Source organism: Pangasianodon hypophthalmus, chromosome 22 (genome assembly GCF_027358585.1).
Source record: "Pangasianodon hypophthalmus isolate fPanHyp1 chromosome 22, fPanHyp1.pri, whole genome shotgun sequence".
Classification (NCBI taxonomy): domain Eukaryota; kingdom Metazoa; phylum Chordata; class Actinopteri; order Siluriformes; family Pangasiidae; genus Pangasianodon; species Pangasianodon hypophthalmus.
Window position 1 is genome coordinate 4,862,255 of NC_069731.1, and position 23,461 is coordinate 4,885,715.

The window sequence follows — 23,461 nt, forward strand, 5'->3', positions numbered from 1 at the left end:
AAACCTCTGAACCAACCTGAAAGCATCTCCCACACACCTGCAGGTTTGAAGAGGTCCCTTTCATGTCTGTGAATACAAAAGCAAAGTACAAAGTTTTTAGGGGGCTCGCATTTTTTTTCAGCAGAGCCTTTTTTCTACTAATGGACAATCTCCATTTGGAAGCTTTAAACACATATATTACGCCTGTCCACACATACACACAGAGTCAGTTGAATTCAGGCTTTAATGTGAAAGTGATGGAGAGGCAGGAAGAGTGTAGTAGAGCCAACACACACACACACACACACAGGCACACACACAGGCACACACACACACTCACATGCACTCACAGAGAGAGAGAGAGAGAGAGAGAGATATATACGTCAAGCAGCTCACATCAGATTTTAGTACCTAACAATACGGCACAGTGCATTTGCCAGGGCTCTATCCCAATACCAGGAGAGAGGGAGGAAGAGAGAAAGAGGGAGTATAGCAGATTTGAGTAAGTGAGCGAGTGAGGAAGTTAATATTTATTTAATGAAGGAGGGAGCGAGGGAATCAAGTAGTGAGTATTAGCAAAGAAAAGGAAAAAGGGAGTGACAATTAAAGAGTAAGTGTGTGAGTAAATGAGGGAAAGAGTAAAGGGGTTTGTGAGATAACGAGGGAGTGAGTGAGGCGACATAATGAAGGAGTGAGTGTGCAAGTCACAGAGGAAGTACGTTAATGAAGGAGTAAGTGACTTAATGAGGAAGAGAGTGAGATAACTGTGGACTGAGTAAGATAATAGGGAGTGTGTGAATTCATGAGGGAGGGAGTGTTTTATAAGCAGGGAGCAAGTGAGTAATAAGGAAGTAAAGGAGATAATGAGGAAATAAATGAGATAACGAGGAAGTGAGTGAGATAATAAGGACGTGGGTGAGATAGTAATAGACTAAACTACAATATGAGTGAGTGAGTGAGAGGATGAGGTAGTGAGTGAGATAAGGAAAGAGTGAGAATAGCAGCATGAGTGAGATAATAAAGAAGTGAGTAAAGTAAAGAGGGAGTGAGTGGGTGGGGGACATGATGAAGTAGTGAGTGAGATAATGAAAGAGTTAGTAAAAGAATGAGAGCAAGCAAGATAATGGGGGAGTGAATAAGTTAGTGAAAGTGGGTGAGATAATATGGAGTTAATTAGTGGATGAGTGAGTGAGTGAGTGAATGACTAAGTTAATTAGTGGATGGGTGAGTGTGTGTGCGTGTGTGTGTGTGAGTGAGGTATTGAGCAGTGAGTGAGATAATGAAAGAATGAGGATAGCAGAGTGAGTGAGATAATAAAGGAGTGAGCAAAATAATGAGGGAGTGAGTGGGTGGGTGAGATGATGTAGTGGGTGAGTGGGCTGATGAGGTAGTGAGCAAGATAATGAAGGAGTGAGTAGAAGAATGAGTGAGCAAATAATAAAGGACTGAGATAGTAAGAGTGACTGAGATAATATTGTGTTAGTGAGATAATGAGGGAGTGAGTGAGATGATTAGTGATTAGAGAAAGTGTAAAATGATGGAGTGGAAAAAAACAATGAGGCAGTGAGTGAGATATTGAAGGAGTGAGTGAGAAAATGATGGAACAAATGAGATAAATGAATGAACAAGATAATAAAGTGAGAAAATGTGGGAATTACTAAGGGAGCGAGTGACTTAATAAAGGAGAGACAGTGGGATAATAAGGGAGTGAGTAAGATAATGAGGGAGTGAATAAGATAATATGGTAGTGAGTGAGTGAGACAATGAGAGAGTTACTAAGGAAGTGAGTGAATTAATGAGGGAGGGAGTGAGACAATGAAAGAGCGAGTGAGTAAGTGAGTGAAACACTAAATCCTCTTCCTCATTCTGTCATTTTCTGCATCTGGGATCTTATCACCCGTTGCCCTTTCAGTGTGCCTCCTCTCTCAGGATCCTCCCATCCTTCCTTCCTCTCATCCTCTTTCCCTTATCACCCTGGAGACTCAATTAGAGAGCAGGAGGTGACTGCATTCGGAGAGAGAGCTCTCCCTGGATGCAAACCGTGCTCCAATAAAAGCAGCTGCCATGACCTTTAGCCCTGTTTTCACTCACTCTGTATCTGCACGCGTGGAGGGAGAAAAAAGCAATGAGGGAGTGAGTGAATAAGATATTCATTAAAGCAATTAAGCCTGTTTATGTTGGAAAAGGTGGACATTTTGTCCATTTTGACTTGAAGAGGCTTTGGCATTACACGTTAGGTCTGTTGTAAATTATATTATACACCTCTGTTTTGCAGCTGAGTTTGACTGAAAGTGAAAAAAATCAAAACAGAAATATAAAACTACACCTAAGTACGTACATATTACACCCATTGAACTGAATTATTGTAAATTGACATCAGTAATGGCTCAAGTGAGGAGTGGTATTAAGTCCACTGCCGCTGTCTAGCGGTTTTTATAGCCATGATACTTCAAACTGAAACACAGTTTAGACAGTGTAAACACACTAAAAAACAAGGTCTGCATACAGAAGACAGCACCTTACTAGTATAATAGTAAGTAGTCAAATAAAAGTATGACATGCGGTGAGTGAAGGCAGGATGCAAGTGGGTGAACTCAGTGTGAATCATTGTCCGGGGGGGGGTGTCACAGGCAGAGAGCAACAAACTAGAGTGATAGTTCACAGAACAGGCAATACTTCGCAACAAAGCAAAGAAACAATCTGGTACACATAAACAAATTAATAAGTGAACTAACAAGGAACAGATGTCCAAGTGGGGGGTCAGAGCACAGGCAGACAGCAACAAAGTAGAGTGATCCATAATCATAAGATTATGGAAACAGGCAATACTTTGCAACAAAACTAAGAAACAGTCTGGTATATGTTGACAAATTAATCAGTGAACTAACACGAAACAGGTGAACACAATCAGGTAGAACACTAATGATAGAATAGGGGCAGAGACAGGACCAGAACAAAACCCAAAGTATTTCCATGTGGAAATATAAACATGAACCCAATGAACCCAATAAACATGACATGAACCCAAAATAAAACAAGATTTTATTTCAGGAGCAGAGGAATTCATGACAGAAAGACAATACTTAATTAAAGGATCGAATTTTGTATTGATTATTGGAGTAAAATTAGGAACTTCACCTGTGCGCAGTAAATAGATGACTTCTTGGTCAGCTTGTCTATTAAACACTGGACATGGTTTATTTCCCTTCGTACCAGGTGAACCCTGCAAAATTGCAAACCTTGAAAGAAAATTGTATAGCATATTTCATTGGTTCTCATATGTATAAAATCTGCTTTGGCTTAATATTAAAAAAGAGGTACATTATTATAAAAATTAAATTTGTGCCAACACATTAGAAATCATAGCCGTTTACTAGTTAGATGTAAAGTCATCAGAACAGCACCACGCCTCTTGGGCGCCATAAAGTGGGCGTTTGATTACAAAACCAATTTTGGAACTGCTGTTGTATATATATTTAGTCCACTGTGACCTCTGCTTGAGGTTGTTACCTCATCCGTCATTTCGACGGAGACAGGCATCATCCTCCCTTCCTATATTTGTCTCCTTTACTGCCCTATTGGGAGGATTTCAGAGGATGAACAGTGACAGTGAATGCAACCTTTAATAACAGCGGAGACTGGAAGATGGGTGGAAAAAAAAGAAAAGTTTGCTTAGTCTGCAGTTTAACCCAGTCAGAGATCACCCTACCACATTTTGTTCTTCCCCAGCACGGCTACAAAGGATTATGGGCCGTGACCACCAGTAAGGATGTTCTGCAATAAGAAAAAGCCTACTGGGATAAGATTAGTTTTACATGGCAAGGTAGGGTAATTCCATCCTTTACAGGTGCTGCTTTGTGGTTTTATTTCCATCTGGATCAGCAATGTCAGTGTTTCACTCACTCACGCCACCTCTGAGAAACTTCAAGCCTAAAATACAGACTGTTATTCAATGAATTGTTGGATGCTTTGCAAGAGTTTCTGAAACATTTAATCAGTATGGGTTGCACCACTTTTTCTTCATGCTGTCTTGACCAGTAGCCAGTTAGAAGGAAACAAAATACGGTCAACTAGAGCTCAGTTTCTTGGAACCCGGGCCCACTGTAGCCTCAGATTCCTGTTCTTGGCTGACAGGAGTGGAACATGCTGTTGTAGCCCATCTGCTTCAAAGTTTGTGTGTTGTGCATTCTGAGATGCTTTTCTGCTCACCATAGTTGTAAAGCGTAGTAATTTGAGTTAACTTAGACTTCCTGTCAGCTCAGCCCTCTCTGGTCATTCTCCTCTGACCTCATTCATCAACAAGGCATTTCCGCCTGCAGAACTGCTGCTCTCTGGATGCATTTTTTTTCTTTTTCTTTTTTTTTTTTTTTGCACCACCCTGTGTAAACTCTAGAGAATGTGAAAATCCCAGGAGATCAGCAGTTTCTGAAATACTCAAACCGGCATGTCTGGCACCAACAACCATGTCGTAGTCAAAGTAATTGAGATCACATTTTTTCCCTTTTCTGATGTGAACATGAACTGAAGCTCTTGACCTGTCCTAAAATGGCCTCCTATTATTACATATATGGTCATTAAAAAAACAATACACTTTACTGAGGCCCAACACACATTTAGTAAAATGTATATTTTACTACACAATATGGTAAAAGTAGTCAGATAATTTTATTTTATGTACAGTTACCATAGATACAATAGATATTTCTGTAATAAGCTAGATTTTAAGTATAGCCACAGCCCACATACATAATTAACAGACTATGCATTTACTGTTTACCATAAAACTCTGCAATTTATATATTTAGCTTGCAGAACTCTTATATAATTAATCAAAAGTACACGAAATGCCCAATGCCCCAACAAACTGACAACAAGAAGGAACCTGCAGCACCATTTGTTTTCAAGATAATTTGATAACATACATATGTATCTGCATCAAAGGGGAAATTAGTACGGTGGAGTGAATGTGAACAAGGTAGATTATTCACTCTATCATCCCCCCGCACACACACACACACACACACATTCTGTCGGAGAAGAAACTAAATGTAGAATTAATAAATTCAGCTACATATCTGTTGTTAGGTGTGTATGTGTTGCCGAACATCATGCTTATTATGAATCCTCATGCTCAAAGCTAATAATTTCACTGTCAAGCTATCTATTGATAGACATTTTATATTAGATTTTAGCCTCCAATCTAATATCACAACCGGCTGGCACTGGTATACAGTATATACAGTATATTCAGCTGAGAATCCTACCGAAAAACCAGCAAGTGATCTGTTTCATAAACTGACGGAGAGCTAAGTTGTCGCGATTCTCTGTAATGTTTGCCGGTGGGTGGTGAGGGAACTGTGCTGATGTAGGTTTACTATATGACGTTTCTCTGTGAGCTCAATCACCTTGAGCAATTCCTGCTCTACCACAGGCTTGCTAGAGATCCATAATGTTTCCTGTTTACCGTCCAAAATGGCAAATAGGGCAGCGGAGCTTGGTTTCACACTGCTGGGTGCTCGGAGGCCTCAGGCTTTATTGCGGCTCTTTGCGGGCGACAGCATCTGTTATTGTGTGTGAAACGCACAGGCAGTGAATGCTGAATTTAAAGCGTGCACTTAGGCAGTGAGCGAGCATAGTGCCTGTCAGCATCGCTTTCTGTAAGGCTTCAATGACGCACTACATTTGTTGCTCTCCCAGAGCAGCCTCGAGCACAGCCACCTCGTTACCTACTCACAGCTCACAAATACACAGAACAGTGGTTTTTGGGGGCTTGTTTTCAGCTGACCTTAAAGATTAAAACCAGCAGATGGAAATAAGTCTTGACTAGGAGCCAAACATAAGAACGTCAGTCAGCCAGAATAATAAAATACGGGTCGTAAAAGTGACAAGGCCAGAGGATTAGAAGGGATTTGGTTGCTTTTTATGGTAACAGTTAAGCCAAAACACCAATCATTTTGTTTCATTTTTCACACTGGACGTCATATACTGTATTATCAGTAAGCGTTGGCGATTTACAGCAACAGGAGGCAAAGCAACTGTTGACGATACACCAGGTGGGATGAGCAAAGTGAAAAATTTTGCAACGAAACAAAGAAAGCAGCAAAGAGAAACGAAACAATGAAGCAACTATCAGTGAAAATGAGGGACTGTGGTATGTTTTTTTCCTGCTGTTATGAAATAAACCATTTTTTAGCTCCAGAAATTTGTCTCAACTTGTGGCTTCTGAACCAGTTGGTAAGTTGCTGTATGGCTATGAGATTAAAGTAGTCGAATGATGCTGGTGTTTTTGACTTAAAATTGACGCTAGGGATCACAAAGATCACACTCATTCAGACAACAGTAAACATAAAACACATAAAATTTATACCCAGAATTTTTTTTTTAAACCAAGAATACATCTGATTATTGGTCAAAATGGGTGCAACACCTCATTTTTAGACAGAAGATATCTGTTTTGTGGTCAGATGAGTGGTTTTGTATACATTCTGTTGCTAGCTATGTAGTTTGGGCAGCCATATTGCATTAGCCAGATGCTAAGAGAAAAACCACTATTGGGTAGTAAACTCAAGATAGGAATGTTCACTAGCAACCAATTTATGGAAGGTAACAAAAGGTAACTGTGGCGACAGTGCAATGGTCAGTTATCTAAACACTAAAATATAGAATATTGTGTAGAATGGATGTGATAAAATGATCTCTCTTTTTTAGTTAAACATAGTAGACTGCTAAATGAACAACAGAGTGCAAACTATTAAAACTACCACGCTCCGTAGACACGCATAGACTTCATGAATTAGCAAAAAAATAGCATTTGAGTTCCTATCTATAGGTTCTTAGACACTCTGGCTACAGCGGTTTTTCAATACGAACTTACCTTACTTGATTAACTGAACTTTGTCAGATGAAGACCAAAATATAGCGAACAACAATGTTTGTTAAGGTTAGCAGGGAAACTGTCTAGCTAATTAAGCTAACTTAGATGTTGAATCTTCAGGTATATAGACGCAATATATGAAACTTTAATATGGAAACTTAAGGAACAAAACAAAATGGCGTCTTGAAATGTTTAAGCTCCTCTTATACCCCAGTAATTTACCCACGATGACAGTATTTTATTCATTAAAGAACAACACATCGCACATATTATCTGTTTATAGTTACATTTTATGTTGTGGAAAGACCATGTAACAAGCTAGTACTTATGTTAGATCAAGTATAATCAGTCGTCCCCTCAATAACCTCTTTTTCCTCTCTTTTGAAGTTAGTAACACAAAAAAAACACACCTTGTCATGTTACAGCGAAACCAGAGAGCGCAAAGTCCTTTGTCCTGATCACTCTCCCGTCGTGACTGACTGTTACGAAGCACTGACACTGGAGACTCCTTCCATTTAATGTTAAACGTCTCCTTACAGAAAACTTATATCAACAATTACATGTTTTTCATTGTTAGTTAACATGTTTTTAAATCTATTTTTTATTATTATTCGTTGCTTGTGTGGAGGATCCACCCATGAATAAGTTGTTACTATAGAAACTATAACGTATTAGAACATCTCTTATGTATCTTGATCTTCTAACAGCGTTTGGGGAGTGAGCGTTGCATCTACAGTTACATTTCAGCAGTCAGTAATCGCTCCCACAAACCCTTAAGCCCTTCAGATGCAGCTTTTAGTTCAATCACTTTCTCTACTATTTATATCTCTTCATAATCCTGTGTCATTGTAGACGCATCAGTGGTTGACGCACAAGACTCGCTGTTTTAAGGTCAGATCGTAGAGATAAGCATTGAAGCAATCAGTTGTCGTCACTGACTATCCAGTAATCCTCTGACGACAGCATTCGCATTTCCATGTGGAACATCCTGGCCTTTGGCTTCAGGGCAATGCCATCAGGACGCACAGGCAGTCGAGCTGGGGTATGCATAAACACCTGGAAACACCAGGGTCAGCTTCTGGTGGCTGGTTGTCTACAAACATCAGACAATCTCGTAGAGTAGAAAGAATAAGCAAGAAATGAACTTGCCAGAAAGACCGTAACACCCGCTAGAGCTTGGCTCGCACTTTTCAGGGAAAGACATAGATGCTAGTGGCTTTTGGAATGAAGAAAGAGAAAGTGAGAGGCGAGGTAATGAAAAAAATCATTGCCGTTCACTCCATTCAAACAAACTCTAAATCCATTCTTGCCTGTTTTATTAGGCCAATATAATTTGGTGTGAAATTAAAGGTGAGTCTTCATGGTGCTCTTACATCAAAGGCTAATTAAGTGGAGAGGCCGCTAATCATGGCTGCGATAAGGACGCCCTTTGTGTGGATTTCCATTTTAATATGCTTCCGTGGAAATCGTAGACTTCCGTCATGTCTCTGTGCCGATATAATCGTCTAATATCAATTACCTGGCTGGACCGGGTATTTGGGGGGCCCTCTGGGCTTTTTAGAAATTATATTATTCAAGTCTGTGCATTAGTAACCATGGAAACGTGCAATTTTCCAGATGTAGACCTTTGAAAGGGCTTTTGTTTGTGGAGCAGGTCAGTGCTTATAGATCAGTTAATAAGAGAGTGCTGGGTGGCCTTTATGACCCCCCAGGGTTAAAATGGTCTTGGTTGCGAGACCTTTTCTGTAATTAGGTTGGATGTGTTTGGATTTAATTGGATTGAAACATGTAGTTGTTAGGGGAGGGGTGTGAACAAATATCCAAAGGTTCCTTCACGTTATTTCCAATACCTCAGCATAATGGATTGTTAATAATTGGTTATGCTATATATCGTCGTATATACATATTTATACCACAGTGGTGTTGAATTCTCTAATCTGATTGGCAGAAGGTGTTGATTAATTTTCTATAACTGTAGCTCTTACAATAGTGGCAGCAGAAATACACATCACAGGTTTAGATCATTATATGTTCTGTGAGTAGAAGTTTATTTAACATTTTGAACAGTCAAAGGCAAAGCTGTAAGTTTTCCGCCACAGGAAAGTCTTCAGGATGGAGGTTTTTGCACATTTTGGATGTGTAGTGTATGCGTAAGTATAATGTATTTATAACATCATAAAAAAATAATGGTTTAAGCATAAGTAGCTGTGAAAACCCATTTGAAAAACTTCCAGTCTGGAATGCTTGTTTGTGTTTGGAAGTGCCTCATGATCAGTCATTTTATAAACACTCTATGGGCTACCGTAGATCCTGAGGGCGGAGCTTCGTGAACATGGGCCAGAATGGGGGAATGAGTAAAAAAAAAAAAAATTAAAAAATTAAAATGTCGAACCCACCAACTTAAAATTTAGAGACCTAATCTTGAAAAAAGACAATTTAATTAATTGTAAAAAAAAAAAAATCATTGGTGAATTGCTGTAGTAGTAATTACTATCAACCCTTTGTTGATTAGTTTTCTATAACAGCATGTCCCAAAATGCTTTATTCCTTACATATTACATGCACAATATTGTTGCCATGGACACATCATTATTGTTGTGTTCCATTATCTTGGTAGAAGCCTGGCTCAGGACTGTAAAAGTAATTTCCATCAAAGGAACAACAGTGGTATAGATCAAGTCCTCTGCTTAAAAATACAAAACACATACCCTTGAAGGTACTTTCTTCTGTGTCTGTCTGTTCTTTCTCCCACTTGTGGAACAACTTCTGAGATTCCATAACACAGCCAGGAATAGCTAATAATTCTGGTATATAATCACAATGTTGTCATAACAGTAGCAGCTGTGGTGTTGGAAGAGGCCATCTTGGTAATAATTTTGTTTCAGGGCGGCTCGGCCAACCGAGGCTCGTCGAGTCTGACTGATTACAGGCTTTCAGTTCAGACACGGTCTTATCGCCAGTGGCCCAGGTGTGTGTGTGTGAGTTTGTGTGTGTGAGTGTGTGCGTATGTGTTTGTGACTGTGCCACACAGTAGTTTCTTTTTGTCTATTAACACGCCAGCATTCGGCTTCGAAAGCCACATACTCATTAGAAAAATTTCCATAAGTGCAGATTGTCGTGTGTGTATGTGTGTGTATGTGTGTGTGTGTGTGTGTGTGTGTGTATGGCTGTCACTGGGTTTGACATTAACGTGGATTAGAATCAGAATAGCATGAGGGTGCTTAAAGATGGAGAGGAAGGGAGCAATTAAAAGCAATATGCACTAGAGTAAAACGCACCGCATCAAAACACTAATTACGCTGAGTGGCTGCCAGAGACAGCTTTGCACCCTCATTTAAGCATGCATGTGGAAGAGAGAGAGAAAGAGAGGGAGTGTGTGTGTGTGTGTGTGTGTGTTTCAGTTGTGCAAAAGCAAATTTTACAAATTTTGGCTTGTTGTAATGAAGATGTCACTACTGTGGTATTGAATGCAACACGACATCTTCATTACAGCAGGCCGAATTTGCAGCTCTGTCTAATCTCTCTCCCCCTCTCTCTGTCTCTCTCTCTGTCTCTCTCTCTGTCTATCTTGCATCTGACACATAAACCATTAAACTCGCGGAGCTTTCATAAGCTCACTGCTTTCCGGACTAGCATGTGTCATTATCGTAACACCGGAGAGAAGCTTAGCAATCAGTAGCCTCCTGCTGTCTCTCACCACGACTCTTTTCCTCTTTGATTGGGCTCAGATCAGGCTGGGAGTGCAGAAAAGAAAAAAAGAACACAAAGAAACACGCAGAACTCCATTTGCTTTGTCTGGTTAGTTCCTTTCTTGTGCTTTAATGATGAACCCACACGCATTTCTACCACCGGTGAAAATGGTGCAATTTGGTGTTTTCTTTTTTTTTTTTTTTTTTTTGCATGAAAAGCCAGTGTTACATCTTATTTTAGCTACATGTACATGTGTGCGAGATGGCTGTCACATGTATCCTGTGGTCACTGCCTTGGAAAACATTTCCAGTAAATTACCAGCTAGTACGTTGCTCTAAAAATGGTAAGACAATTGTAACAAAAAAATAATAATAATTAATAAATTGTACTGCAAAATGATGCAATTTGAATTCACAAAAGCAACAATAAAATGAAAAATAACAGTAGAGCACTGTTTTTCCATAGTATCAATTCAGTTTGTGTTGTAAATACACAATTATTTCTGTAATAATCTTTACAGTAAAAGCTTGTAACCAATCATATTTACAGTACTATACTAAAACTCGAGCTGAGTGTAAATTGTACGTTGTTTTTTTTTCATATTTTAATGAAAAATCTATGAAAACATTTTGAACATAGCAGATTTTCTCTGAAACAGTGAAGTAAAACAGCTAAATAATACAAAAAAATAAAAATTTGAATGGGTTTAATCCAAACCTCAATAATTCAAAACACAAGTCACATATACATAATGTCAATTTGGACCTAATGTGTTCTGTTGGTGGAATTTTTTTTTATAATAAAAAGCTCTGTGGCTCTAATAAATATGATATTTTTGCACACATTTAAATAATGTTAATGAAATAATATTCATTTCAACTCACATTACCATACAACATATCCTATCTCACCAATAAAGTGTGAGCTAGCTAGCATTAGCCTACACGTAGCACTCTAGCACTTGGACAAACTAGCGTATGGTGTAACTCTTCAGGTTTTGAATCCTCGCTGATGCACTACATGCTTTGTATCTCGGTACATTTCTGGATTAGAGCATCTTCTAAATGACTAAATCTAAACATTTACATAAAGTGGTTAATCTTGTCTATGTCTACCTAGGAATTGACCAAAACAGTATTAAAAGTTAAAAAAATTAATCCTACAATTCTTACAGAAATTTGAAAACCTGGGAATTTTCTGTAACCATCTAAAACATCCCAGAATGTAATTTATCGTACGTTCATAATACATGACGCCGTCTAAACATTAGCAACTGTTTACAATGTGGATCGACCATCATGTGACACAACATCAGGAACAGAATAAAAAACCACAACAACAACCGGAACAATGGCAGATGTTTTAAAGAGAAGCTAAGAGAAGCTATCCTCGTGGTATGTTACAGCACGTTGGACTTTCCAAAACAGTTGGCATGAAATCACTAACATTTATCAAGATGACAAAAAATAAATAGAAAATGCCTTAGACTGTTTTGTGCAAGCGTGGTATAAAATGTTGGACAATCAGTGGTGTTAAAGATGCAATAGTCCATATTTTCTTATATAGAAATTATTTTAAAAAACAGTAGTTTAAGCCATTGTCTCAGAATAAGTGTATTACAAAGGTGAAAAGAACAGTTTGGAAAAATGCCTTCCAGTCAGGAATGTTTGTTTGTATTTGGATTGGCCTCTTGTCAGTCATTTTTTTTTAGCCACGCCCCCAATACCCCTTCACATCCTCATAAATCATTATGAGAAGTTGTTACATGTTTAAAAGTTGTAACATGGCTTTCAAGCAGGTGAATGTCTGAACACGCTTCAAAGTGATCTCATGACAGTTACTGTTAATGGTAACTCTAGTTAGCATGCTAACTCTAGTTGAACCACCATAAGTTTTGGGGCGAAGCTTGGGGTACGTGGGTGGAAATGGGGGGTGGGTTCAGTGAGTAAAAAAAATTATTCAACTCCACCCATTTAACCATTGGAGACATATTTTTCCAGAAACATTACCTAATGTAATCTTTAAGCCTTAATAATTTATAAATTCTTGTGTTATGCCTTGGCCCTTCCCCGCCCCCTAGTGGATATAGCTTTGAATTCCCCAGATACAATAAAAATACGCAGACAAATATGTGAATTGTCTCCAAAAATGATTGGATTTTGCACAAAATCCTAAGAAATGAAATTAATTTCCCAGTTCCACCAATTTTCCTAAAAATTTTCCCTGTTCTGTTTAATATATTTGAAAAATTAAACAAGAATATGACTCACCAAAAGTCACTGATAGGCTGAAACACTCATGAAATATTCCAAAAATCTTTTTAATATGACAACGGCATTGAATTCTTGAATCCGATTGGTCAGAAGGTGTTGATTAATTTTCTCCAACAGCAGCACTGATAGTAATTCTGACTGTAATTCACATTACAGGTTTATTTTAATGCACTCATTCTAATAAGTTATATATTATGGCAGAACTAATAATACACAGATGTATAATACACAAAGACGTATAATCGTTTATTTAACATTTCTTGAAGGAGTCTCGGCTGTTTTCCACCACAGGAAAGTCTTCTCTGGTTTCTCTGTAATGTGACAAACATGTAGATAAAGGTTCTTTTGTCATGTTATCTTCTGTAGAGAAAAAAAGAAAGCAGACTGGTGAAGGAATGACTGTTTATAGCTGGTATAACAAGTGGTACCTGTTTCATGGATGTTCCACAACATTAAATATAACTCTAAATGTATAAACGAATGATAGGTTCAAGGTTGTAACAGAAAGTCCGCTTCACACTGGGCTGCATCTGTTGTGTCACTGATTATTTTCCTATAACAGCACACAGCCAAGTGTTTTATTCTGTACTTAATGCATCTTCCCATAATCCATACTGCTACACATTTTGCCATATTTATCCGTTTCTTGTGATGGCAACCCACTTGAGAGTACTGCCAATCCTCTTTCTGATTTTGTCTCACTGAGAGCTCATGTTACACCTTCTTGAAGCCCCGAAGTAAACACTCTGCTATTCAGGGCTCTCACTAACTCCTTGTTTTTTTGCTTGAGTTTTGTTTGTACCTTACATTGTTATTTTTATCCTCTGTTGCCGCCGTAATGCTTTGTCAGTGGTGGGTTGGATGCTGTCACTTTAATCTAAGAGAACAGGGGCCACTTGGGTCACCAGTCGCTTCTGCTCTCTTCAATTAAAACCCCATGTGAGAAAGTGTCACAGTAATTAAGGCTGCAGAATCGGTGTCGAGCCTGATTAGAGGCATTTTGATGTTTTGCAGGTCAATTTATCAAGCCAGTTCATAGCGTATGGCTTTCGACTGTGTTAGTGATCGGGATCTGGGCTGTAGTTTTAATCCTGCAAGCTCTGGTAGATTTTGGTTCACATACACATACATAAATGCTAGGTGTGTAATGATAAATAAAATTCAAATTTGATACAATATGATACGTTGGTGTCTCGATATGATACACTTTGATAAATCAGAAATAAACATTGCCTGAATAGATGTAATTTTCAACTGATTTAAACATTCAAAGGTTACCAAAAATGACCGAACTTGTCACAACTGACCATTTCATGGTATTATGGTTACCATGACAACCACATATACACTAATACTGCAAACCATAAGTAAAGGTCAGGCCATTACTGTGATATGACTTCATTTTGGCTCATGCTTAATTTACCTTTAATATCAACATTGAACTGAGCAAATACCGTGACGAACAACATGTTTTCCCTCTGCATCGACTCAGCCAAGGTGTTACCCGTGAATAAATGGTCATGGATGACTGCGTGTGTACGTGAGTAAGTGTGAGGGAGGGTGTGATGGAAGGGCATAAGACCAATGATCTACTTTCATGCCTCCTAATGAAAAGCACCTCAGCCGTAGAGTATGTTGGCAGCCCTGATTTATGAACTCCTGGTTCTGTATGTCATTATCAGCTAGACACACACACACACACATCTTCAAGCACACCTCACTCCTAATCCTGGATATAGGCCATGTTACTGTGGCAACGTAAGTATAGCTCTTTGCCTTGCATTATGCTACACACAATAAAAGAAAGCTCCACTAGCCATGGGTGAAATTAAACTGTTTTATTTCCTGATGATTTATGAGGTTTACATTATTCTATTTTAGTCCTACAGAAATTGCAGGTTCTAATTTGGCAAATGTATTCATTAACGAATTATTTGGAACGCTTCACTAAAGTATCTGTACTAAAATCTACTGATTTAAATGTTCATCAAGTGGATAATTGGAACACACCTGGCATTTGATATAGCACTACACTCAACTCTCAAATGAGACTCATCATTTCAGCTCTTGTCTCTTAGTAATGTTAAAACTGTTCTCTCCAGTGTGATTTTGCCTCATTGAAGCCTCTCTCTCCTTTTTGATGATTGGGGACCACCAGCATGTTGATCATTTGCTCAGTCCCAGCTGATGCCATAGAGCCAGCTGTTTAATTTCAAGTTGCTCCTGAGTGAGTGTTTCGCAGTTGGCTATTGCTAATCAAGTTGGCACACCACAACAAGTGCAAGCTACATTAACGAACATTTAATTTTCTCACTGCCTGCCCCCCCACTTTTAAGCTCACATATTTGCAGTTTGAAATAGCAAGTGGGTTATTGGTTGTAGTCAACCTGTAGTCTGTGTTACAACATTTACATCAATGGCTGGGGCCTGAGTGTGTATTTGGGCCCGAATTAGGGGTCCGAGTGTGTGCTTGGGCCTGCAGTAGGGGCCTGAGTGTGTATTTGGTTCCTGCGTTAGGAGCCTGAGTGTGTGTTAGGGCCTGTGTTATTAGAGTGTTTGTTTGGGTCAGTAGCAGGGGCCTGAGTGTGTGTTTGTGTCTGTATTAGGGGCCTGAGTGTGTGTTTGTGTCTGTTTTAGAGGCTTGACTATATGCTTGTGTCTGTATTAGGGACCTGAGTGATTGACTGGGTTTGTGTTAGAGGTCTGTGTTAGTCTGGGCCTAAGCCTTTTATAGAACCAAGAATCAAGACTTTCATGTGTTTGGGGCCTGTATTAAGGGTGAGTCTATATTTGAACCAGTAGTACAGACTTGGAACATGGACCAGAGTTAGGATATCGAATCTGCATTTACTGCCTGTGTTAGGGGCCTGAACCAGTGTTCGAGCCTGGGTTAGGGGCCTGAGCCGGAGTCTGAGCCTGTGTTAGAGGTCTGAGACAGTGTTCAGGCATGTTTTAGGGGTCCTTTGTTAGGGGTCCTGTGCTAGTGACCGATAGCTGTAAGGAATAAGAATGATCCAAAAACCTGGCGGTGGCAGCTGATGGATTGATCTGCTCCTTCCTTTCTCCCAGACAATCCATCAGGAGCAGGTCTGCTTTGATTTCCATCAGCCACACTCCAGAGCACAACATACCCGCAACAGAAACAGGCTACATTAACTGCCATTTATTTTCACTCCTTCTCCTCTATCCCCATCATTTTAATTGCAAATCACCTATCTTTGCTCACAAAGCATAAAAAATGCAAATGCTAATCTGTCTTTTTAGTCCCCAATGTGGGTAATGTCAGAGAAGGCTATATGCATGTGAAACTGAGGGTTTGGGTGTCTCTGCAAGTGTGAGTTTTACCATTTAAAAATTAAAGAGCTGTGAGAAGAGGGTCTGGGATGGGTTTGGACAGTGACTTCTCACCTGTCTACTCAAACTTGATTTGGATTCATCAGTTCTGGGGCAAATTGAGTCAGCAGTTGAGGTCCTATGCTCATTTGGCTGATGCTTTATCTAAAGTGGCTTACAACTGAGACAGGATACAACAGAGCAGTTGATGGCTAAGGGTCTTGCTCAAGGACCCAACCATGACAGCTTTGATTTTACAACCTTCTGATCAGCAGCTCGAAGGCTTAACCAATGAGCCAACACTTCATCATGGTTGTGACCATGCTAGGGCCTTGATTCCTAACTGTTCCAGAAGAGACATATCATCTGTGACCCTGCAGAAAAAAGATAAAAGCCTTTTTTTGGGATAAATGAAGATAATTGAATAATTTATTTAAAAAAACTGAAATGTCTGTGCTTATTTGTGCAAGGACAAAACTTTAACAGGGTCACAGCACCAGATTTGAATCACTCAGCAATATAAGATGGCTAGTTTGACCCTTCGTCCTTTAATCTCTTTAGGTGGTGATCTCTTTAGCCTTTATCTAAAGCAATTTAGGGCCTTGCTCAAGGGCACAGCAGTGGTCCTCTAATGGTCCTGAGATCGCTAGCTAAGACCCGTAACTAATGATCTACCACTGCCTTTGCTTAAGCACCCAGTTTGTCACAAGCTACTGGACCCATACCGCCTACCTACCACAAAGCATTAGCAGGTCGTTAAAACATAAATTCACTGAGGTTTGACAACATCTCTTAACCAAGACCATGCTGGAGATCATCATGACAAATGAGTGTGATGATGATGATGAGTGTTATTGGCTTGTATTACAAGTGTTTGTTGCAAGACCAAGATGCCTGCATGAATGCAAATCCTATTATCCAACATTTATTACTGTGAAAGAAATTCATGTTCATCAAAGTATATGTTCCCTGTATAAGGCCTTCAGTTAAAGCAAGAGTGAATCATTACCATATTAGAGAAGGAATTAAAGTAGGAGCCTGTCGAGTGATTGTGAAAGAGTAAGGAAGAAAGAATCAAAAACAGAGAAAGAAAAAGATAACTAGAAGGAGAGACATAGAGAAAGCAAGAGACAGCAGATTCTCATCTACAGAACAAGACGATCAAAAGTAATTGACCATATCATGACAGTTTTATGTTTTACCACATTGATCCAGAAATGCACTAGCAATCCCTGTACTGATCACCTGTAGAGAATCCACTGCTGCTTCATGTTCAGTTTCAAGGCCAGCATGTTACTATCACTGATTTTCTTACTACCTTTCGTTTTGCCATAATCATTCAGGTTGCACTGCTGTGTTCTGACCTCTGTAACCGCAGTTTGCTCGAAGGCAACCTGGAATAAAGCACATTGCACTGAAATTGCATCACAAGACCAGCATATGTAGATGCTGGGTCTTGTTAGATGGTGCAGTGTTTCATTCTTGCTAGAGCTGAGCTCATATCCTAGTGCCTGGAAGATTATAAGATCAAATCCCAGCAAGCTACTGTTAGGCTCCTGAGAAATGCCTGTAGTTTTACACTGGGAGTGTATTCTACCTCAGACGTAAGTCTCTTTAGATAAAAGGGAATAAAGGGAATAAATGTAATACTGTATGCTGCATGAAATTTCTATCTACCTAGGTCATGATACAGAATTTTTATGGCCAAAATGAGAACAAAACAACAAAAATTAATAATAAGAAAAAAAACCATTTAAATAAAACAAATAATAAGAAATATAAATAAAACACTGATCCATATGCATAAAAAATACCTTATAACTTGACAATTGCAGTGACTGCACTGTTAAAACATCTCCAATATATTCCAATATAATCACTCTACACAATCCTCAGTATTGTCTCCAATATATTACAATGTACCAACATGCACAGTCTCCAATATTTTCCAAGATGCCAATATATTGTCTGCAATATATTCCAGTATAGCAATACACACAGCCTTCAATATTAGCTTCTATATATACCAATATGTCAATATATGTGATGAAGATTAGACAGAAACTTGGATAGATGCTAGTGTGAGAGGATTTATTTCCATCTCTGAAGTAAGTAAATAAGGGTACCGTAGAGACAATGGTCATACATTGGTAATGCAGAAGTAAGCTGAAACTAAGCTAAACGCAAACATCTGACTAGATGTTTGCTGAGACTAGAGTTGTATACCATGACAATGGTCAATGGAGATAATGGTCAATAGAGTTGTATATCATGACTGGGATCATGTGGGATGCAACAAAAAAGTCATATGAGTGAGGAATTTTTATGCAGGTGTGAGAAAGCATTCAGATGCAAAGCTTGCAGGCCTTCTTATCTGACACAGGCTCACAAATGCTCTTGTGGCTTAATGGGCACACATCCCCACGGCACAGTCCAGAATCTAGTGGAAAGCCTTCCCAGAGGAGTGGAGGGGACCAACTCCGTGTTCATGGCCATGGTTTTGGAATGGGATGTTCGACAAGCACATAAGAATGTGATGATCTGATGTCCACATACCTTTGGGCATATAATGTTGTTGTAGGGATTATACAGTATTTTCCCATTTAAGCCACGCCCCCTTTGGGTTTAAATCCAAATGCTTATACAGATACAGATATTTGGAGCACTAAACTGATACAGATAGTGTGACTTCATTACACGCCTAGTTCCCATAAAGGTAACTAGAGCAAGATAGTGAGCTTATAGAACAAAACAAGACAAAGACAAACTATCCTCATAATAACACACAAACAGTAACACTGGGTTCAGGAGATTTGGTGTAAATAAGTTCAAGGCTTCACAATGATTAGTGTTGACAGTAAAAGGAGGTGTTAGTAATCTGGGGAGGCGGATGATCGGACACTGCCAGGGACAGATCTGATTCTCCAATACATTCCAATATATCAATATGAAAAGTGTCCAATGCTGTCTTCAGGATTTACCAATATACCAATGTACATCAAATATTGTCTCTAATATATTGCAATATAGCAATATGCAGTTTAGGCTCCAATATAGTCCAATATCCCAACATACAAAGTGTCCAATATTTTCTCCAATATATTCCAGTAAACCGATATATTCCATCTGCAATATATTCAAAACTCTACCTTCTTGTCAGTCATTGAAGCTCTGCAGGGAATGATGTCTCATTTTCCGAGGGATCCTGCATATTAACGACAAGATCATAAAAAATCGACCTGACTGCTGAACATTAGGCAAGGGAATGTTAATAAACAATCCGATCTTGCAAGACAAAAGAAAAAAGCCTACATAAATTAAAATTTCAAATAAAAGGAAATAATCATGGTATCAAAATAAATCACAACTGGCATTCTGTTATAGGAAATTAATCAGCGATTAGGTGGTGTGATGTGTCATGGAGTGTTCTTATACGACAACAGTTTGTCATTAATTTATTTTGTTATTAATTAAAGAATGACTCGTAATACTTTTTGTCCATATGTAGTTACATTTAATGTTGTGGCATGTTCATGAATCAAGCAACCTGGCAGATTGCAACCTTCTCCCTGTTGTCCCATCTACTGCAATTGTGCTCAACATTTTCCGTGCTTTTGCGAGGTCTTCCATCTCACTTGATGATATACTTTTCATTAGCTCTTACTACCGCATGCAATTTATTCTCCCTAATGCAATAACGGCACTGTTGATGTTGTGTGTGCAGAGGAAGACAGTGCTTCATATTTTCACCCAATAAATCAGGACCACTTCCCTCCCCTCTTCACGATATACTCATTTGAGGTTTTGGCATATTAAATAAAAAAAGTCTCTGTACATTTCTCATTAAAGTTGGAAAGAGGATTTAATAACGCTAAATGAAGTGCATCTAAAGGCATGCGCTAGAGAGAGGGGACCGGCTCACACGCTCATCTCAGCACGCTGCTTTTATTTTGATTCCTTATTGGCAGTTAAGTGCGGATTAAGATCCCTGCGATGGTGCTAAAGCTGTGCGATTTACGTTAATTAGAGAAGTGGGTTTAATTTGAGATTTAGATTGATGCGACTTCTTTGAAATCTTTTTGCTTAACTTTATTCGCAATGCATAAATGTGTTTACTGCTGACACTGTTCCTGTCAGTCCCAGTGAAGGAGGCGTGGTCTCAGAGGCATGACCTCTGTAAAATATCTGCTGAAAATCCTGTTGCAAGTTACATTAATTAAATTGTGTGTGTGTGTGTGTTGGCAGGGGGTCTGCGGGGGGCCACCATTGTGGATTCTCTGGATACACTGTACATCATGGGTCTAACGGAGGATTATAAAGAGGCTAAAGAGTGGATACGCACCAGCCTGGACCTGGACTTGGTAAGAACATGCTTACACATAGACAACTATCCGATACACACTTCCTAACTGGGAAACTATGAGTATCCTGGTTTAACTGTGGCAACTACACATACCACAGTAACCATATAACCATGCATACCATGTTTTTTTTCTATTGCCATGGTTATTATGGTTTATTTTTGGCAGGTAGTCAAAAGCATTGTGGGTAATGTAGGAAACCAATCAAAATGAAAATAAACCAACTTGTCTGTGAAGGAAGTTTAAACTAAAAAGGCCAACTCAGAATTCTAAAATAAATCTTGGAAGCAAGTGAAGATCATATGTTAATTATAAAAATTAATATGTAAGTCATTCAGGGTGGATTTTTCTGGTGATTTTGCTTTTAATTACAAGTATATACTTTACTTTTATACTGTCATTCCAAATCCATTGACTACATTAACAAAGATTTAAGTCTTGAATCACATTGTAATGCTTATTTTTGGGTGCTCTGGCAAATGAGGCAAGTGCGTATACTCAACATGGGCTTTATTTGGGAAAATCCAAATGTCAGTATCCTTAGCAGGGGTAACATCAACTGAGGGCAGTACATAATCAATTATAATATGGGCAAAAGTCAGAAAACTAGAATAAACTTAGAACAGAAAATATGGCATGATACAAGCGACAAGATTCTGACACAACAGGGTATGCATAGACAAAATAATCAAGGGTGAAACACAGAACAGGCGAACACAGTTGGGTAACCCACCAATGACAGGATGGGGGAGAGACAGAGCTAGAACAGAAACAAAAGCACAGGGCAGTATAAACAAAAGCAATGCAAAAAAAAAAAAAAAACGACATGGAATTCGTGATGCTGACTTTATATTTAACAGCTGCTTTCTTCTTCTCAGCCTTCACAAAATAGTATAGCCACATAATTCATTCTGTTTTCATACATGAGAATGCCCTCTCTCCCCCCAATGTTTAATAAACTGTTATATGATTCATTTGTTGAAAAATGACTTTTGTGATATGCAAATTAGCACATATTTAATTAACTACTACATCATTTGCATATTTTATTAATATAAATACATTTGTAATGCAAAATAATATGATATTAATGCATCATTTTAACAAGTTTCATTCTGATATTAGAAAAGGAAAAAAATAAGCCTCTTAGTGTGTAGTGTCTGGGTTTACCACATCACAGCCCTCTGAATAAACTAACCAACACACCACAGAGCACAGAAACACACATTTCAGAACCCAGCACGGCCAATATGAGCTTTGTCCCTTTATCCCATTTTGTTAAGTGAAGTGAATAGTGTTGTTTTGTATGGGCTCTGCTTAAGTGAGCTCTCATTAGTGTCGGCTCTAATAGGTATCCAAATAAACAGATAAAGAAATAAAGGCCAGTGTTGAGCTAAACCGAGCTGAGGCTCCGGAAGGCTTATCAGCTTGTCGCTTTCCAGCCCTAATCCGCCCAGCCCTGTCTGAGTGTTTCCTCCAAGCACGGCCATCGATTCAAACTCTGCTCAGATCGACTGTTTCCTTCAGCGAGTGTTTGATCAGCGGGATTCGTTCCAAATCAAACACTCACCAAAAGGCTGTCTGGTGCAGCTACTAACAGCCTTGCTTTTGTCTCTGGGCTTTTCAGGAAAGAGAGAAAGAGAGGCTTGAAAAGGACGTAGTGAGGGTGCAGACTAATCCTATAATAATGCATGACTTCAGGAGGCATCAGGTGGAATGAGAGAGAGAGGCAGGGATAGAGAGACAAGGAGATGGAGGGAGAACTGAACCAGGCTTTATTTGGCTATCTGTCCTCATCTTTGCCTCGTAACACGAGAGACTGATAGCATAAAGTGGCTGTTAATGATGCCTTAATGGCCTGGATGCACTAGAACTCGACTGTCCATGAGTCCATGCAAATTAGTTCATTCTGGAAGAATAGATTCAAAAATTGTGGTTAGGAAATGCTAGGCAAATTGCTTAGCCTTTTAGTTAGATTGTGAGAGGATGAAGAAACACAATTGAAGACACTGATAGCGCTGTCTCTACCTTAGAAAGGAAAAGAATGGCTATAAAGAAGATCTTTAGCAACACTATATGAAGGACCATCCCTAAACTAAATTAGCTTATGACTCAGGCTCATGACAACAGTTTAGCTAGCTAGCTAGCACATAGCCATTAAGTCTTAAACTAAACAAAACTATTGAGAGGAACAGTATTTCCCTCAGATGTGCTGGTGAATTACTAAGAGCAGTTATACTAGCATACCACCAAAATTACCCACAATTACACTTAGCATCAACAGCTAGCAATTTTGCTAGCTAGTACATAGCTAATACATAGCTTATGCATTAAGTCTTTCATACGAGCACTGTAAAGTTAGATTGGCAGTGAAAACTAAATAAAACTGTTGAGACTATCAATATTTTCCCCAGATGTGCTGGTAAATTACTTAGCATCAACTGCAAACTGAACCTCCTTGAGCACAGTGATACTATGACTGAGGCTAACCGTTTAGCTAACTAGCATATAGTTGTTCATTCTTTTTTACGCACAGTGTAATATTTTCCTCAGATGTGCTGCAGAATTACTAAGAAGTGACACATAATCATACTTACCATAAACCACTATCCGAACTTCCATGAGTTACACCGCATTATGAATGAGGCTAACAATTTAGCTAGCTAGCACATAGCCATTAAGGCTTTTATTTGAGCAATGTAAAGGTAGAATGCCAGTGCACACCAAACAGAACTGTTGAGAATATCAATATTTCTCTCAGATGTAATAAGAAATTGTTACATGCAAACGAAATGACATATAATTACACTTAACATCCAAACTTCCGTGAGCAACACCATTTTGAGACACACTTGTGAATCTCAGAGCTGTCAGAAAATTTCAACAAGCGGGGAAACCACGAGAATGGACTGATTATGTGGAATTGTGTCGCAAATACATTAGACATAACA

General features: G+C 38.9%; 1 protein-coding gene across 2 annotated transcripts in view; it reads left to right on the forward strand.

Moving 5' to 3' along the window:
* Positions 1-23,461, forward strand: part of LOC113532696 (mannosyl-oligosaccharide 1,2-alpha-mannosidase IA) — a 212,842-nt gene that overhangs the window by 116,134 nt on the left and 73,247 nt on the right. For both annotated transcript variants that reach the window (XM_026924220.3, XM_026924218.3), the window contains exon 3: positions 20,395-20,510. In XM_026924220.3, the coding sequence (XP_026780021.2) occupies positions 20,395-20,510 (116 nt within the window). The remainder of the gene's footprint in view (positions 1-20,394; positions 20,511-23,461) is intronic.